We start from the raw sequence: 18,481 nt of genomic DNA, 5'->3' as shown, positions 1-18,481 counted from the left end.
GGCCAGATGCCCATAGGGGGAGGGCCCAGATGCCCACAGTGGGAGGGCCCAGATGCCCACAGGGGGAGGGCCCAGATGCCCACAGTGGGAGGGCCCAGATGCCCACAGGGGGAGGGCCCAGATGCCACAGGGGGAGGGCCCAGATGCCACAGGGGGAGGGCCCAGATGCCCACAGTGGGAGGGGCCAGATGCCCACAGGGGGAGGGCCCAGATGCCCACAGGGGGAGGGGCCAGATGCCCATAGGGGGAGGGCCCAGATGCCCACAGGGGGAGGGCCCAGATGCCACAGGGGGAGGGCCCAGATGCCCACAGTGGGAGGGGCCAGATGCCCGCAGTGGGAGGTGCCCAGATGCCCACAGGGGGAGGGCCCAGATGCCACAGGGGGAGGGGCCAGGTGCTCAGGGGCAGCGGGAGGAGCAGGGCACACAGGGTCCCTCCCGGCTACGCCCAGCCCATGGCCCTGGCAGTGCGGCCACGGGCCTAGAAGACAGGTCCCTGGCTCGGCCCCTCGGCCCCCGCCCCGGAGGCAGCGGAGGCGGTCACAGGGCTGTCGGAGGCTGGGACCACGGCCCCACTGGAGGGGCGGGAAGAACCTTCCAGCAAGAGTGCGGCTGGGCCTGGGCCCGCTGGCCACCGTCCTCCCTCCCTCAGTGCTGTGGGCAGCGCGGCCAGGGGCGGGGCAGCTCCAGGAAGGTCCGGCCTCACGGTGTGCCTGGCGGTGTGGACAGCAGGGGGAGGGCTCTGGGGGGCAGCTCCCAGGGCAGAGCCCCCCAGGAACGAGGCCGGAGCAAAGTGAGATCACCTGGTGCCGCCACGTTTATTAGGAGAAGCCGGCAGAGAGAATCAAATCACACCGTGAGGCTCATTAACACAGACTCAATCACCACAATTACTCTGATTTCGGGGCCGGGAGGCCCCAGGAGCCGGCCCCTCTTCTCTCCGGATCGGGCGGCCACCCCGTTCCGCCAGGCTTCCTGCCCAGTGAAGCGCTGGGGACGGGGACAGGGCCGGCCCCTCACAGTCCTCGGCCCGTCGAGTCAGCAGCTCGGAGACCGAGGCCCAGGGCCCAGGCCCAGGGGAGACGGAGGAGTCCTCTGAGCGGGGCATGGGCATCCTTTGATTGGCAGGAGCTGGGCCCGCCTGCCCTGCCCTGCCTGTCTCCTACCTGCCCCCGGCTGCCAGGGCCCGTCTAGGCTGACCTTGGCCTCCCCCTGGGAAGTGCCCTGGGCCTGCCGCCTGCCGCCTGCCATACCTGGGAGCAAGTGATGCCAGCATCCTTGCCCCGAGGGCCGCCTGACCCCGGCCACTGGGTCCCAACCACCACAAAAGCCACGTGGGCCACGGTCCCCGAGTGGAGGGTCACCGTCCCAGCCAAGGCTAGTTCCCGCCGGCAGGAAGCGGGGCCTCCGCCGGGCGGCAGCGTGGCCCACGGTGCCAGGGCCTCCCAGGAGGTGGCCCACGTGGGAGGCGGGGCGGGCTGGGGCCTCAGGACCCCTCCTCAGGGCCCCTGCGGGGCACGGTCAGCTGCTCGTAGGTGGGCAGGGCGTTGCTGGGCAGGAAGAGCTGGGCGTCGATGGGGCCCCGGCAGGGCTGCAGGGGGGCCCCGCCGCCGGGGGGCTGGCCGCCCGGGGGGCCGCCCTGGTGCAGGGCGAGGAGCTGGTGGAGCAGGTCCGTGATGAGCACCAGCCGCTGGTCTAGCTGCGTCATCTGCGGGGAGAGAGGAGGTCAGCTGTGCGTGCCGGCCGCGTGTGTGTGTGAACCGGCACCTGGCCCAGCGCCCTGGCCCCTCCCTCCGCACGCCTGGCGGCTGGCGTGGGCTCTGCCTCCGTGGTGGCACCGGGGGAGACCGCCGGGCCCCGGGGGATGGCCACACCTCCAGGGTCCGGTCCCCAGGCCAGAGGGCCGCGTCTTCGATTCCCCCAGACAGACAGGGGCCATGCCCTCAGCCCCCCAAGTGCTGCCGCGTACCCCGTTCTCGGCAGAACTGTTTGGAGGCCTGAACTGAGGTCTATACCACGCCCACCCCAGGAGAAGGCCTTGCCCACCCAACCCCACAGCCCCACCCTGGACCCATGCTGGGAAGACAGTGATGGGCTCAGGAAGGGGGGGGGAGAGGCGTGGGGGAGACCCCTGGGCGGCCCCCTCAGCCCAGGGCCTGCTCCTGCCCTGGAGGCCTGAGTGTGTGTGCGGGGCCGGCTTAGGGGCACACCGGGGCTCCCTGGCCCCACAGCCGCCTAACCGCGCAGGCCCGGCTCCGAGCACCGACCGGTTTGGCATCAATTAACGTGCCGAACGCTTTGCAGACGGAGCTGTGGTTTCGTAAATTTTCACTTGACGGCACTTGGACATGTACTGAGGCCCCAAATGTACACGTGGGTGTGGAGAGTTTGCAGGGTGCTTTTGGGGGAGGGGACGGCCGTGGTGGGGTGCAGGCAGGAGTGGGGCTGCTGGGCGTGGCTGGAGAGGCACAGGCCAGGGCCACTGGGGGGCAGGTGTGGGGGACACAGGGTGGGGCAAGCCCTGTGGCGCCTCCCAGCTCCACCCCAAGGCGTGCCCCCACGGCCTGGGGCCTTGTCCCTGTCTCCTCAGCGGCCGATCCCACTGCCGTGTGTGGCCTGAGCCGTGGCCGTGCAGGCCCCGGCCAGCTCTCCTGTTCCCACTCAGGGAAACACCACACCGCTGCCCATCGCTAAGGAACTGTTTCCCGAGGCGGCACGTGGTCTTCGAGGACAACCCTTCGTTTCCCGGGTTATGTATCGCCTTTAGGTTTTGCTGAGCCTTTATGTATAATATACATTTATATTATTGACTTTTTACAGAGAGAAAAGGAGAGGGATTGAGAGCTAGAAACATCGGTCAGCTGCCTCCTGCACGCCCCCCACTGGGGATGTGCCCGCAACCAAGGTCCGTGCCCTTGACCGGAATCGAACCCGGGACCCTTCTGTCTGCAGGCCGATGCTCTATCCACTGAGCCGCACCGGCCAGGACTTTGCTGAGCTTTCGATGCACCTGTCGGGAGCTCATTCTCAGACGCTCGTCCAGCATCACAGACTCCTCTCCCTCCTGCCGAGAGTACCAGCGCCTGCCAGCTGCCTTCTCCTCCTGGAGGCTCTTCCTGGTGTCCCTCGAGCTTCCAAAGGGCAGCGTGTGGAGGCCAAGCTTCCACGGCGCAGGACGGAGCGCGGGGCTGGGTATGGAATGCTCCCCTCGCAGAGCCCGGAGGCTGCCTCCCCCCGCGAAGGCTCTGGTGGCCGCCCTGTGGCTCTCACGCTCTTTCTCCCTGGACACGGGGGTGGCCGGGCCCCCGAGGGCCTTCTGGGGAGCGAGGAGAGGGGAGGGGAGGGAAGGGAGGGGAGGGACCTTACGGTCTAGCCCAAAAGCGTTCGCCGAGTCCCCTTTGTTTTTTATCACGAAAACTTATCCCTCACCCACAGCTGCTCCTGGTGTCCCCAGTACGGAACCTCTCAGGTTCAGCTCCTCTGGGGACTGAACCTCCGTCGTGGGTGGGGCTGGGACAGACAGCACCGGCGTCAGAGGCCGGGGTGTCTGGGGGCCGCTGCTGCTCAGAGGAGGACAGGGGCTGAGAGTTGGACTGGGTGGAAGTCTGGGTGGGAACGGTTTCTCTCCTCTCTCTGCTGTGTGCTGGCTCCCTCCGCCCCGGCCTGCCCGGCGTCCGGGCTGGGAGCTGTCCTGTCCCCGGCTCTCGCTCCCTCCTCCTCCAGCCTCTTGCCGGCCCTCCCTGGTCTCCACGGCCCTTCCGCCCCCGTTTCCCAGCTCTGTCAGCACCGTTTGGCTTCTCGCTCGTCTCTGTGCTCCGTGGGCCCGGCCAGGAGTGCGGGCGGACAGGGGCGGATTTGCCGTGTTATCCAGGGGCTGTGCAGCTTCTGCCCCCGGCCCCAGGGCTCCCGTTACCGTGGCCTCGCAGTGGTCACGTCCCCCTCTTCTCTCCCGACTGCCCCGATGTCCGGAGGGCGGCCTCGCCTCCTGCCCACCACGCTCGGGGTCTCCCCACGGCCCCCCACGGCCCCTTTGTCCACTGGCCACCGTGTGGGGGAAGGGGGGCTCCCTCTGCTGCTGCCCTCACCACTCCCACATGCTGGTGTCTCGGGAGCATCTGGACCGGCAGCGCCCCCCGGAGATGGCAGCGTCTGCCGCGCACGCCCAGGTTCTGCCGGAGCCCGTCCTCCCGGCCCCCCGCCCGCAGCAAAGGGGCGCGCGGAGGGAGCCGCTTTCCCAGGGGCCCTTGCGGCGAGGTGGGGGCCGTTCCATTCTGGTCAGTGGAGGAAAGGGGGGGCCGGCAGGGGGGCAGCTTAACCTCTGTGCAGCCCTCGCCCCCTCCCGTGGCGGCCACGGGAGCGGCCACGGGAGCGGCCACGGGAGCGGCCACGGGCAGGGCCTGTGCTGCAGCCGGTGAGACGCAGGGAGGCCGGGGGTGCGGGGGCCGCGCTCCGACGCCTGGGCCCTGAGCGCGCCCCTCGGCCGGAGCCCCGGGGAGGGGGCACAATCCTCTTGACCCGGCGACACCGACGGCACCGGCTCCGCAGCAGCCGGGACCAGCCCTTCGTCCGAACCGCCCGCGCCCCCCGCCGAGGGCCTCGCCGGGACCGCTCTCCGGGCGCCGGGCGCCCACCGGCATGTCGTGGGCGGGGAGGGGAGGGCGAGGGCTCGGCGCCGGAGCGGGCCGCCGGCACGGCTCCGCCCTCGCCCGAGAGCCACGGCCTGGGCATCGCGGAGCCGGACGCCGTCCGCGGGCCGGACCTCGCGGCAGGCACGTGGCACCGACGCCGAAGGCCGGCGAGCGGGGCCGTGGCCGTGGCCTGAGCGGGGCGGGCAGGGGGGGAGAGACGTCCACGGAGAGAAACCAGCCTGTGCCCCGCCCGGTCTCCGGCGCCGGGACACCCCTCCTCGCCCCCTCGCCCCCGCCCTGTGCGCTGGGCAGGAGCACGGCCCTCTGGGCGGCCGGCGGCCCTTCCTCCGTCCGGTCCCTGCAGGCTCTGCTCCCACGTCACCTCCTCGGGGACCCCGTCCGCCACGGCTCCTCTCACCGCCAGCCCTTCCCCGTCTGGGGCTCAGCACCGCCCCGCCCCACCCCCGCCGGCTCCGCCGGCTCTGCCTGCGCTTCCTGAGGAAGGGGCTGGTGGCCGGGCCTGGCGCCGCTCCAGGCGCACAGTAGGTGCTCCTGCCGCTGGTCCCCGGTGGAGGCGGGGCTGGGCCCTGAGCGGAGGGGCGCCCGGGGGACCCCAGCCACCCTGCACCCGGCTCTGCTCCCCAGGGCCGGGGTGGCAGGCTGGGCTGCGGCCAGAGGCATTTCCATGGGAGGGGCGCTGGGCTGCACCCCCTCCCGGGACCGGCAGGGCAGGGGGGGGGGGGGGACGGGCCCAGGGCGGGGGGGGGGGGGGGGGGGGCTGGCGGCTCGGCACGCGGCTCTCCGGTTTCCGTGCCTGCCTAACCGCACAGCCGTTTCCATCTGCGCTGCCAAGCGCGCTGCCGGCCCGGCCGGCTCCGATCCTCGGCGAGGCCGCTCCCTGCCAGGCAGCCCGGGGGCGGGGGCGCGGGCCGCAGGGTAAGCTGCCCATGCCCGGGCTCCACTGCCCTCGGAGAGTCCGCTGCGGCCGGCGCCCCCGCCCCCGGTAATTACTCAGGCCGTGGGCGTGCGCCAGGCGTTAGGTAACGGCTGCATGCCCCCGAGAGCCATAACTCAGGCCCTGCACATGCTCGCAGACAACAAAATCGCTTCCAGGACAGGGGAGCGGGCCTCGGGGAGAGGGTCCGGCCAGGAGAGGCAGGCCGGGCGGGGGGAGGGGCCCCAGGGGTGCAGCCTGGAGCGTGGGAGCGGGAAGCATCCGAGGAAAGAATGCGTCCGCCGCTCGCCGGCCCCCACACGCCCCACGCCGCTCGCGGCCACCCTGAAGGCGGTCCTTCCTGACGAGCCCGCGGGGCATGCAGGGCTCACCCACTGGGCGCCCGTCCGCTCCCGCAGAGGCCCTCGCCCTCCCGGCCGCGCCACACGCTCCCCGGCCCCTGGGCCGCGTGGTGCAGGCAGCCAGGGGTCATCTGCTGAAGATGGGACCTCTCCCTCACTGCATGAGGCAGGCGCCCGGGGCCCTGGCGGGCACACCCGAGGCTGGCACGGTGGACGGGGTCCCCTCCCCCTCAGGACCCATCGCCCAGAGGGAGCTGAGCAGAGTGGGCAGAGGGTGCAGACCCTGTGGGCTGGGAGGGCCTGCCTCACCCGCCCTGGGGCCACAGCCCGCATCCAGGGAACCCCATCCCGGCCTCTCCCCGCCCTTCGGCATTTTCTCCTCCGGTGGCTCTGGGGAGGAGCCTTTGCCAGGAGCCCGGCTGTGCCCACGTGCAGGCCCGTGTGGGCGGTGGAGCTGGCCCCTGGCACACCCTGCCCCTGCCCCGAAGGCCCCTCCTCACAGCACCGTGTGCCCCTCGGAGCCCTGGTGACAGGCGTGTGCCACGTCCCGCTGGGCGCAGGTCGGGCGGGTCCGCGTGGAAGAGATGGCGGCGCTGAGTCAGACGGAGCCCAGAATCCCACATGGCCGTTCCCGCCCGGCCCCTGGCCCCGGGGGTCCTGCCTCGGCCCCCAGCCTCCTGCCCATCGCCTTGTGCCCCCGGCCTCCACGCGGGCCCGGCTCCAGCATCAGTGCCAGCTCCGCCCTCTCCTGTGAGCTCACACCTCACTCCCCGCGGACGCCTGATCGCCAGCCTCCGCCCGCTCCTGAGAGAATGCCCACAGCTCCCTGGCTCCTCCTGGGACCCCCCCTCACCCCGAGCCCCACCACCCGCCTCCTCCGTGGTCCTGCTCCCTCCTCCCAGGACCCGCCCTCCCCCTCCCCGTCTCCCGTCCCCAGGGTCCTCCCACATCCCAGCCAGACAGTGCGCTGCGGGGAGATTAATTATGTGAGTGTGAGTGAGTGAGAGTGTGAGAGTGTGTGTATGTGTGAGTGTGTAAATGTGTGTGTGTGAGTGTGTGTATGTATGAGTATGAGAGTGTGAGTGTGAGAGTGTGAGTGTGAATGTGAGTGTGAGAGTGAGTGTGAGTGTGTGTGAGTGTGTAAATGTGAGTGTGAGTGAGTGTGTGAAAGTGTGTGTGTAAATGTGAGTGTGTGAGTGAGAGTGTGTGTATGTGTGTATGTATGAGTATGAGAGTGTGAGTGTGAATGTGAGTGTGAGAGTGTGAACTTGCCAGTGGTTGTGTGTGTGTGTGTGACTGTGAATGTGAGTGTGAGAGTGAGAGTGTGTGTGAATGTGTGTGTGAATGTGTGTGTATGAGAGTGTGTGTGTGTGTGTGAGTGTGTGTGTGTGTGTGTATGTGTGTGTGAGTGGGAGTGTGAGAGTGAGAGTGTGTGTGTGTGTGAGTGTGTGTGTGTGAGTATGAGTGTGTGTGTGTGTGTGTGAGTATGAGTGTGTGTGTGTGTGTGTGTGAGTGTGAGTGTGAGAGTGAGAGTGTGTGTGTGTGTGTGTGAGTATGAGTGTGTGTGTGTGTGTGTATGTGTGTGTGAGTGTGAGTGTGAGTGTGAGAGTGAGAGTGTGTGTGTGTGTGTGTGTGTGAGTATGAGTGTGTGTGTGCGTGTGTGAGTGGGAGTGTGAGAGTGAGAGTGTGTGTGTGTGTGAGTGTGTGTGTGTGAGTGTGTGTGTGAGTGTGAGTATGAGTGTGTGTGTGTGTGTGTGAGTGGGAGTGAGAGAGTGAGAGTGTGTGTGTGTGTGAGTGTGTGTGTGTGAGTATGAGTGTGTGTGTGTGTGAGTATGAGTGTGTGTGTGTGTGTGGGAGTGTGACCTGCTGGTGAGTGTCAGGGGAGAATGGGTGCTCTGGCAGCTTAACCGGGAAAAGGCCACTGTGGCCTCGGCTGTGCCGTCCCACGGGGGCAGGGGTGGGGGCGGAAAGGAGGGTGGGGAGGGGCAGCTACTAGGCAGGGCCCGATGGCCCCGGACCTGCTGGCGGGATTGCTTGGTTTGTCACCTCCCACGTGGCTGTGCCCCTCCTGCCCTCCCTCAGGCCCGGGCTCCGGCCACGGACCTTCCCCTCCTCAGTCCACAAAACAGGCCCCGAGCCCGGGCCTGGTCCTCAGCCTGCTCCCCGCCCCTGTGCGGTGACCCCGCTGGCTCAGCCCCTCCCAGGTCTCCCTCGGAGCCGCTCCCATGTCTGGGGAGACGGGCCTCCTGGGTGCGCCCTCCCCGGGCGGCTGGGCCCGGTGCTCCCTGACCGAGCAGCACGGCGAGCCGGCGTGTCTGAGCCGCGGGGCCCGCGCCCTGGCGCCGCCGGCAGAGCGATCCCTCCGAGCAGCCGCGCGGGGCCCTCGCCGGCGGGTGCTGCAGGACGTGCGGACGTGGTGGCTGGCGCCTCCCCTCGCTCGTCCCGCCCGGAACGGCCCTTGGACAGGGAGCTCCTTGGACGCCGCTCCCGCCTCTTGGCTGGTCTCCCCAGTTTCCATTGCTCTGTCTCTAGGCCACTTTCCGGGAGATTTACTTCAATTTCTTCTGAGTTTTTTCACTCGGCGGCATATGCAGTTCCAGGGGCGGCTTCTGGGCTCCGACGGGCCTCACCGCACCGCGTGCTGGCCGGACGGCCCCTCCCTGAGCCAGAGGAGGGGCGGGCGCCCACCCTGAGCCTGGCTCCAGCGCCAGCACCACGTCCGCGCGGCCTCCCAGCACCCCCTCTGCGAGCCTCCTTCTCCGCACGCTTTCGGGGCTCGGTGGCCAACGCCCTGGAGCCCCTGCCCTCACTGCGCGCCCCACGCCCAGCCCTGTCTGCCCGACCCTCTTCCTCTCCCTCTCCCTGCCCTCGCCCCAGCCCCGGCTCAGCCCCCGCTTCCTCGGCCGCACCAGCCAGGCCTGCTCCGTGCCACCCTCGGGAGCACCGTGCCTCTCCCGCCGGCTCCACTCGCTGCCTGCGGGGCCGCAGCTGCTTCCTGAGGATGTCTCTGCCGACTTCCCAGCCGGGGTCACAGCCCTGCTACGTGCCCGTGGCGCCCCTTCCGGCCGCCAGCCGGGGCTGACTACTGTCCCCCTCCCGGGGGCAGCCCAGGGGCAGGGCTTGCCGCCTTGCCCACGGCGTACCCTGGCGGCACCACGCCTGGGCTGGCGCCCCCATCCTGCTGCCGTGGGTAGGCCCCCCACACTCCGGACCATGCGTGGCCCCGGGCTCAGGGTCTCTCGCCGACACCAGGATCTCTGGAGGCACAGGACGGCTCTGCCTCCCGCCTCTGCCAGCGTCGGAGCTGCTGCCGGCCTGGCTCACGGCTGCCCCGCCAGCGCCCTGTCCCTCTGCACCTCGCCCCCATGGAGGCCCTTCCCGCCTCTGACCCTCCTCCAGGCCCAGTGAGGTCCTGGGGCACCCCGGCCATGCCTGTCTCCATCCCGACCCGATCCTGTCTCCATGCCTGTCTCCATCTCCATCCCGGTGCACGAGGCCCAGCTGGGGCTGCTCAGGGATGGGTGCTCAGGGATGGGTGCTCCAGGCCGGTCCAGGGCTGGGCACGGCTCCGAGGGACGCGCCTCCTGAGGAGACGCCGCGGGCCCGGGAGGTGTCGTCCGGGGGGCGAGGGAGGCCAGGGCAGGTGGCCGAGAACTGCCCTGGATGACAGGGGCAGGGAACAAGGACGCCAGGGGCCATGGACGCCGGGGCCGGGGGGCCTGTCCTCCCAGGGCTCGGCCTGGCGTCTCCTCGGCTTCCCGGGGACTCTCCTTTGCTCGAGCTCAGGCCCAGTGGCCTCCATCCCCTGAGCCCCTCAGCCTGGGCCGACGCCTGCCGTCTGAGCAACAATTCAAAGCACAGGGCCCCCTCCCCGGACCGCGTGAGCGCCTCGGCTGGGGTTGGCCTGGAGGCCCGGGGGCACCGTGCTCCCCAGACTCGCCCGTGAGTCCTCAGCCCCACACTCGCTCTGCACAGCACCCGAGGCACAGCCGGAAGCAGGGGCGTGCTGCCCGCCCCCCCCAGTCACAGGAGCTCACACCCCGAGAGAGGAGTCACCGCAAAGTGAGGCCCCCCCCCCCCCCGGAGGAGAGCCCCTGCTGCCGGCGAGGTCACCCTGAGGAGGCTTCAGAGTAGGTCAGAGCTGCGAAGGGTGGGCGTCTGCAGGAGGAACGGAGGCCTCAGACCTGAGCACCCCTGGGGAGAGGAAGGAGGGAGGAGGAGAGGCGAGGGGGTGGTGGCTGGAGGTGCCAGGCGGCGGTGAGGGAGGGGAGGGCGCTCACACGCGGAGCAGAGGGACGAGGAACCCTCCGCGCCAGCAGCTCCCCGAGTGGAGACATCCCAGTGGGAAAACCAGAGAAACGGCACAGCCCGCCCGCACGGCCCCTCCGTCGACGGGAAGGCCCTCCACACGGCCCGGAGCCCAAGGAGAAGCACAGCCAACAGCCCAGACCTCGGGGGGAAATGGGAAATTAGGAACAAAGAGAGACGCGCAGCGCTGGTACACCGGGAAGGTCAAAGAATGTCGCTCTAAACAAGAGCAAAAAGAAGATAAAATAGGAAGTAAATTCATCTAGAACAGATCCACTGCGAGAGCACAACATACCAGAACCTGGGGGTGCTGCCAACGGGTGTGCAGAGGCACGCTGGCAGCCGTTTCAGAAAGCCAGAAAGGTTGGAAATGAACAAGCTAAGCTCTCCACTCAAGAAGCAAAAAAAAGGACACGCAAATGAACAAACACATAAATGAACACATGAGTAAGAAAGGATAAAAGAGGAAAAATGGTTATGAAAATGGAGTTGGTCAATAAAACCAAATGCTGGCTGGTTTTTTAAAGAAAATATATCTTATTAATTTTTGCAGAGAGGAAGGAAGAGGGACAGAGAGCTAGAAACATCAATGAGAGAGAAACATCGACCAGCTGCCTCCTGCACACCTCCTACTGGGGATGTGCCCACAACCAAGGAACATACTCTTGACCAGAATTGAACCTGGGACCCTTCAGTCCACAGGTTGACACTCTATCCACTGAGCAAAACCGGTCAGGGCAATGCTGACTGTTAGAAGAACAAATAAAATAGATGAATGTTAAAGAAGCAATGAAACAAAATTTAGGAGTGAAAAGAGAATAGTAACCACAGATATAGGGTGAATGACCAAGTACCGTATTTTTCGGACCATAAGACGCACTTTTTTCCCCCCAGAAGTGGGGGGAAAAAGTCCCTGCGTCTTATGGTCCAAATATAGCCTACACATAGACTTTAAAAAAAAAAGTTTTTTTACTTGCCCGGCTCTGTGTGGTCTCTGTGTGCTTGCCTGGCTCTAAAATGGTTCTAAATGCTGCTGTTTACTTTACAGGGTTGATTACATGTGTTTATGACTGTGATGTTGGGTTTTAATGCACATAAAATATTTTAGGACACTATTTGTTTCAGAATCTTTTTTTCTTCATTTCCCTTCTCTAAAAACTGGTGTGTCTTATGGTCCGGAGCGTCTTATGGCCCGAAAAATACGGTAATTGTGATTATGATTTTTTAATCTGATGTCCATAAAATTCAAAATTTGATATAATGGATAATCTCAAGGAAAAATAAAAATTACATCCCAAGTGACTTCTGAAGCAGAAAATCCTAATGAACAGGAACCCAATGGAGAAATGGAAATGATCGCCTGCCCCGCTTTTTGGGAGCGCTTTCTGCCATGCTCTCAGTGAGCAGGTAACATGGGCCCACACAGGATGCTTCGGGGCACAGGCCAAAGTGGGATGCGGCCCAGCTCATCGCAAGAGCCAACACCAGGCCCCAAATGGGCAGAAAATCCTAGGCAGGCCACGCCCGGTCACAGACACAGAGGTGCAAACACTACGTTGTGTAGAAGCGAGGAATCCAGCAGCCCAAGAGCGTCCTGACTGTGTGAATCCCTGGAATGCAAGTTTGCCTCCGCCCTAGGCTGTCCGGCCGCTGGGGCGTGGCCAAGCTGGCTCCTGCTGCCTCAGGGGCCTCAGGTCCTCAGAGGCCTCCTGCTGGTTCCCTCGAGGCCCCTCATGCTCCTCCTTTTGTGACACTCACGGCAGCCCCCTCGGTCTCGATGCACACACACCTACGATAAAGTGTGATCCACACACGAGCCCAGTACGAGGTTACTGACAATGTCACTGACATGGGACGTTCCATCAGGCGCTGTAACACGGAATGTGACTGTGGTCTCCCCGCCCCGGTCCTCTGTACAGGTCTCAGCCACACCTGCTCCTGAGGGGGTGCGGCCGGCCCTCCCTTGCAGAAATGGTGTCACTTGTTTGGGGGGAACGGGGTGTCCCTGCCGAAGGCTTCCTGTAGGCTCAGTGCTTCTAGAACAGCACAGCGCTGTCCGTCGGACGCGCTTCTTGTCTGTCTCTCACCCACAAACGGTTTTCCCACTCAAACTAGGCACGTCTCACACGTCTCTTTCTCTCCTCACAATCTCACCACAGACCCCCGAGACCTCAGGTTTCTTCCTATATCAAGAAGGTTCATCTTTTCCCTTATTATTATTTAAAAAATACACACACACACACACACACACACACACACACACACGGAGTGGCCAGATTATGATGACCTCCGAATGCATAATAATCTGGCCACTCAGTGTACATCTCATCTAATAATAGACACACATGTAAATTGACCATACCCCCACCCTGCCCACCAGCCAATCAGAGTAAGTATGCAAATCAACCCACCAAAGATGGCAGTTAATTCGCATACACAGGCCCTCAGCAAAGGGGATGGTGGGGGTGGCATTTTTCCGCCCCACCTCCCATCTCTCAGGGCCTCTGGGCAACGTGGGGAGGCAGGACAGAGCGAAAGAGGCGGCTCTGGGGCCAGAGGAGAAAGGCAGTGCTGGCAGCCAGGAAAAGGAAGGCCCATTACTGGGCTCTAGTTTGTATGTGTCAGAGGCCCGGTGCCTGAATCCGTGCATGGGTGGGGTCTGGCCAGCCTGGCCGGGGGGAGGGGACATGGGTGGTTGGCCAGCCTGCCTGCTGGTCAAACTCCTGGTCGAGGGGACAATTTGTCTATGAGCCTTTTATTCTATAAGACAGACACAGAGTGGCCAGATTAGTATGCGTCATCTGGCCGTGTATTTATTTATTTTTTATCCTCACCCGAGGATGTTTTCCCATTGCTTTTTTTTTTAAAGGCGAGTGGAAGAGCGGGAAAAACAGAAACATCGATGTGAGAGAAACACACCAATTGGTTGCCTCCTGCACACGCCCTGACCAGGGCCTGGGCCAGGGAGGAGCCTGCCATCTCCTTGACCAGAATTGAACCAGGGACCCTTTGGCCTGCAGGCTGACGCCCTAGCCACCGAGCCACACGGCCAGGGTTCCTTTTCCCTGAAAGGAAGTGCCTTCCGGCTTCCCTGGGCGACTCCAGTCTTCAGTGTGCCCGCGGCCGGGACCCGATGGCCCAGCAGCGGGGGTGGGGGGGCGTCTGTAGCCCGGAGGCACAGGACGGGGGGGGGGGGTGCGTGGACACTCGGCGTTTGGGTGGGATATAGCCGGGCATCCCAGATGTCATCACGCGACTCAGAAGGGCGCACGATGGAAACTGTAAAGGCTTATCTGGAAATTTCCTTTTCGCGATTTAGACCACGGCAGGCCACGGCGGGCCATGGTGACGCCTCGGCGGGGCGCTGCCCGTGTGCTGTGTCCTGAGGCCGTCTCTTCCTCCCAGGCCACAGCCCGGAGCCGGAGTCTGCCGTCCGGGCCGCACGGACACCGGGGGATCTTTTCTTTCTAAAATACGTGGTTTTTTTAAAATTGATTTTTGCAGAGGAAGGGAGAGGGGGGAAGAGACAGATACATCTGTGATGAGACAGGATCACAGATCGGCTGCCTCCTGCACGCCCCACACTGGGGATGGAGCCCACAACCTGGGCCTGTGCCCCGACCTGGCATCGAACCCTGACCTCCTGGTTCCTGGGTGGACGCTCAGCCCTGAGCCCCCGGCCGGGCGGGCGGGGCTGGTCTTTCTGACGAGCAGGAGACGCCTGAACCCTAACCCTAACCCTAACCCTAACCCTGAGCTGGAACTGGGAGCCCAAGAGGAGGGGGCTGGCGGGGCTGGGCAGCCGCTGGGCCACTGCCGAAGGCGGGGCCAAGCCCTCCGGCCCCTGCCTGCCAGCGTGGAGAGGCCCCGGTCCCCGGCACGGCCCTGCGGGGGGCGGGGGGGCAGGAGAACAGCAAAGCCAGGCTGTCTCCCGCAGTTGTGGGACACGTGTTGGGGCGGCTGTGCTGGCAGCTGAGCCCCCGGGGCCCGGGGGGCATCGGGCTGGGCGGGGGGCTCCGAGCAGCTGGTGCGGACAGCCCGCGGCTGACAGGTGGGCGGAGGGGGGGCTCGGCAGCTGGGCCGGCGACAACGAGCGGGCGGGCTGCCCTCGGCAGATCCAGCCCCGGAGCTGTGTGTGCGCGTGTGTGCATGGGTGTATGCGCACATGGGTGTGGGCACATGAATGTGTGCGTGTGTGCATGGGTGTATGCGCACATGGGTGTGGGCACATGAATGTGTGCGCGTGTGCATGGGTGTATGTGCACATGGGTGTGGGCACATGAATGTGTGTGCGTGTGTGCAAGGGTGTATGCGCACATGGGTGTGGGCACATGAATGTGTGTGCGCGTGTGTGCATGGGTGTATGCGCACATGGGTGTGGGCACATGAATGTGTGCGTGTGCATGGTGCGGGGCTGGGGACCCAGCGTCGGAGCAGGGCGATGCGGCCGTGGCCGAGGGCGGTGCCTGTGGCAGCCTCGGCGCTGGGCCCCGAGGGCAGCAGGCGGCTGGGCCCCTGGGATGCGCAGCCAGAGGGGGTGGGTGGAAAGGTCAGGGACGTGCTGGCACCTTCAGTGGGGTGCGAGTGGAGGGGGACCCCGTGTTTCCTGGGCCGGCTCTCCATGACAGAGGCTTGGCGGTGGAGGGACGGTTCTCTGACTCGGGCCCGTTGGCATGAAGCCGCGGAGAGGGCGCGGGGACGAGGTCTCTGACCGCTGGGGACTCCGGGCAGCATCTGAAGGGTTCGAAGGCTCCCATGAGCCGGGATCTGCCTTCGTCACGAGAGGGAGTGGCCCTGGGTGACGGGGCGGCGCACCCCGCCCGGGTGCGTGGCTCCCACGGGCGTCCGGAGGCTCCAGGCACCGATGGGAGCCTGCTCCTTGGGTTCGGGCGTAGGGCTGTGCCTCCGTCCTCCCCCGCCAGCCGCACTCGGGGGCCCTGGGGTACGCGAGGCTCGGGTGGCGCCCAGAAACTGGCGGCGGCCACGGAAAGAGCCGCCGTGAGTTCTGTCCAGCGTAGCTGGAACCATCTGACTGCGACGGCAAAAATGCCGGCAGCACGGCTGCAAAAACACTCGTGGGAGGCGCGGGCCGGCCGGAGGGCCCTTAGCCCTTGGGGGGAGGCGAGAACCTGGCCCGAGGGCCCTTAGCCCTTGGGGGGAGGCGAGAACCTGGCCCGAGGGCCCTTAGCCCTTGGGGGGAGGCGAGAACCTGGCCCGAGGGCCCTTAGCCCTTGGGGGAGGCGAGAACCTGGCCCGAGGGCCCTTAGCCCTTGGGGGGAGGCGAGAGCCTGGCCCGAGGGCCCTTAGCCCTTGGGGGAGGCGAGAACCTGGCCCGAGGGCCCTTAGCCCTTGGGGGGCGGCGCCGGGTGCAGAGGCAGAGGCCGGGCCCCTGCGGTGGCTGAGGCTCAGGACGAGGCGCGTTCGCCCACAAAGCGGCAGAGAAAGCCCCACGGTGACCCCCCGAGTGGGGGAAGCTGGGCCACACCAGACGTGAGCCCGAGCAGGGCCCGCCCGGCCACGTGGCCCCGGGGCGCCGGCCACGGACGGACCGGTCTCCGGTTCGATTCCGTCACGGGCGGCAGCTCGGTTCCAGGCTCCATCCCTGGCCCCGGCTGGGGTATGCGTGGGAGGCACCCGATCGGGGCGTCTGTCACACCAGCGTCCCCCTCCCACCCCCCCTCCCCCCTCCCTTCCACCCCCCTCCCCCCTCCCTCCCCCCCTTCCTCCCTCCCTCCCCCCCTCCCTCCCCCCCCTCCCTCCCTCCCCCCTCCCTCCCTCCCACGCATCCTAAGCATCAACGGAAACACCCTCAGGTGAGGGCTAGCCTCAAACACAAAAAGACGAGCATGTCCCGTCAGAGGGGCTCAGAGGGGAGAAACATGGAAGATACAGGGGGTTCCCCCAGGGAGCGGCCGAATAGCCCAGCACCCTCAGCTCAGGACAAGCCCCTGCCCCAGCCCCCGCCCCATGGCCAGCGTGCTGGCGCCACAGTCCAGCCTGGCCACGCGGCCTGGGCTTGGCGACAGCAGGGGCGTGTCCGGCGGCCAGGAGCGCCTGGTCCCACACAGTCCTTCCCAGGCCCCGCCTCGGACACACGAGGGCGTGGGGCCTCTAGGCCTGTACCCTTCACGCCCCAGCACTGAGCAGTACTCTCCCCTCGAGGGTCAGCACTGCCTCTCCGAGCCAGTGTGGCCGGGCGCTGACCTGAGCCTCCGTCCCCTGCACGCGCCTCCCGGCCTCACTGCACACGCCTCCCGGCCGCACTGCACACGCCTCCCGGCCTCACTGCACACGCCTCCCGGCCTCACTGCACACGCCTCCCGGCCTCACTGCACACGCCTCCCGGCCTCACTGCACATGCCTCCCGGCCTCACTGGACGGCCTCCCGGCCTCACTGCACACGGCGAGGCCGGGAAGAGGAGCCTTAGCCAAAGGCGTTTGAGGGGCCTCTCCCGAAGCGGCCCCGGCTGCCAGCTGTCGGCGCCCATCTGGGGCGGCCCTCGCCGGGTCCGCCTGCCAGGGAGCTTGGCCAGGCCCTGCCCCGCCCCGCCCCCCACCCGACAGGTGTGGGGTGACTCAGCCTCCCTTCATGTTTCTGCTCAGGCAGCTGTTGAAGACCCCTGGGCGGCCTTCCTGCACGGAGGGCAGGGGGCTCAGCCTGAGTGTCTGGGGCCCCCTCTTTGCCCCCAGCACCCCCGTCCCCGGGAGAGTTCTGGCCTCCTGCACGCCTGGACCAGCCCGGGAACAGTGCTGGGCGTGGTGGCCTTCAGGCCAGGCCTTCTCCTGGGGCAGCAGCCGGGACAGGAGGCCCGGAGAGGACAGGAGGCCCGGAGAGGACAGGAGGCCCGGAGAGGACAGGAGTCCAGGGAGAGGAAGAGGGAGGAGGAGAGGAAGAGAGGAGGAGAGAAAGGGAGGAGGCGAGGAAGAGGGAGGAGGAGAGGAAGAGGGAGGAGGAGAGAAAGGGAGGAGGCGAGGCGCTGGGGGGGCGTTCCTGATCGGTACCAGCGTTGGATCTGCAGGGAGGCACTCAGACCGCCTGGGGGGGGCGGAGCTCCCTCAGAGCCAGAGATGCCCACCGAGCCTCCGTGGGGGGCCTGGCGTGGGGGGCCCCCGGGAGGCGGGTGGAGGGGCCCCCGGAGGGCGGTGGAGTGGCTGTGGGTCGCCCGGTCTCCGTGGGGCGCAGGTGGCGGGAGCAGAGCGGGCTGCGTTCGGGAGACCTGCCTTGGCAGGACGATGAGGGCGCACCGGCCTCGAGGGCGTGGCACCCACATTCCTGGGGGGCATCCTCGCTGGAGGCCCTCCGCCTGCTCACCCACGTTCGCCGTGGCTCCCTCCCTCGCCCGGCGGCCCCCCAGCACCCGCCCCACACAGGCGCCTGCCCGCCCAGCGTGCGGCCTTCCTCTGTCCAGTAAGCAGCGGCCACGTGTGCGTCCGTGGCAGCGACAAGGAGATCCAAGGGCGTTGGTGGTCGGCCACGGGCCTCGGAGTGACAGCCACCACCGCTGACCACAGGCCCGAGCGAGTGCCGGTCCCCTCACCACGGGGACGCTGCCACGGGCCCGACGTCGGGTCAGAGGGGCCCCAGGACGGGCCCGTGCTGTGGGCTCGGGGTCAGGGCCGGGAGAGGAAGGTGGCTGCAGGCTGTGGCTGGCCTGCACACGGCGGCCATTGGCCCAGAGCGGCGGCGAGGAGGCGGGTGGGGGAGGAGGAGGCACCCACCTCCCTGCCCAGCGCGGGGGGGCGTGGCCGGGCCGGTCAGGGTCCCGGGACCATGTGGCCGTGGAACGGGCCTCCGCCCGCACTGGGTCACATGACCCCCGCGCCAGGAGAGACGAGGGCGCGGCCTGGCCTGCGCTCACGGCTCAGGCTCTGTCCGGCATGGGACTGTCCTTCCCTGGGAGTGGGGAGCTGGGAGCGGAGGACAGCGTCCTGCACAGCCTGTCCGCTCCGGGCCGGGCGGAGGGCGCCTCCGGGAGGGGACGGGCCCGGAGGGTGAGGGCCTCAGCCAGAGCGCTGGCTGCCATCCAGGAGCGGCTCCTGTGCCTTCACAGCACAAATATGTCACAGGGAGTAGCTGGGATGCAGTCATGCTAAAAACATGAGACATTTGGGTGTCCTGCGTTGTTCTTGCTAAATCTTCACGCGCACACACACACACACACACACACACCCCGCCCCCGTGGCCCTGCGGCTGAGCCTGCAGCCTCCCAGGACGCCGGCTGAAGCCTGTCAACCCCCACACCTCACCCC

General features: G+C 66.6%; 1 protein-coding gene and 1 long non-coding RNA gene across 3 annotated transcripts in view; one reads left to right on the top strand and one right to left on the bottom strand.

Annotated features, from left to right (window-relative positions):
- The window catches only part of KCNQ1 (potassium voltage-gated channel subfamily Q member 1), a 190,498-nt gene that overhangs the window by 20,398 nt on the left and 151,619 nt on the right, over positions 1-18,481 (bottom strand). For both annotated transcript variants that reach the window (XM_045578218.1, XM_045578219.1), the window contains one exon: positions 1,461-1,707. In XM_045578218.1, the coding sequence (XP_045434174.1) occupies positions 1,486-1,707 (222 nt within the window). In that variant the 3' untranslated portion in view covers positions 1,461-1,485. The remainder of the gene's footprint in view (positions 1-1,460; positions 1,708-18,481) is intronic.
- LOC123651940 lies at positions 1,618-9,488 on the top strand. Its single transcript, XR_006740953.1, has 3 exons — positions 1,618-1,754; positions 4,769-4,772; positions 9,478-9,488. It is a non-coding gene; the product is annotated as an uncharacterized LOC123651940 (long non-coding RNA).

The sequence above is a fragment of the Pipistrellus kuhlii genome, unplaced genomic scaffold (genome assembly GCF_014108245.1).
Source record: "Pipistrellus kuhlii isolate mPipKuh1 unplaced genomic scaffold, mPipKuh1.p scaffold_m20_p_91, whole genome shotgun sequence".
Taxonomy (NCBI): Eukaryota; Metazoa; Chordata; class Mammalia; order Chiroptera; family Vespertilionidae; genus Pipistrellus; species Pipistrellus kuhlii.
Note: the sequence above shows the minus strand (reverse complement) of the source record. Positions and strands in the feature narration are given on the sequence as shown.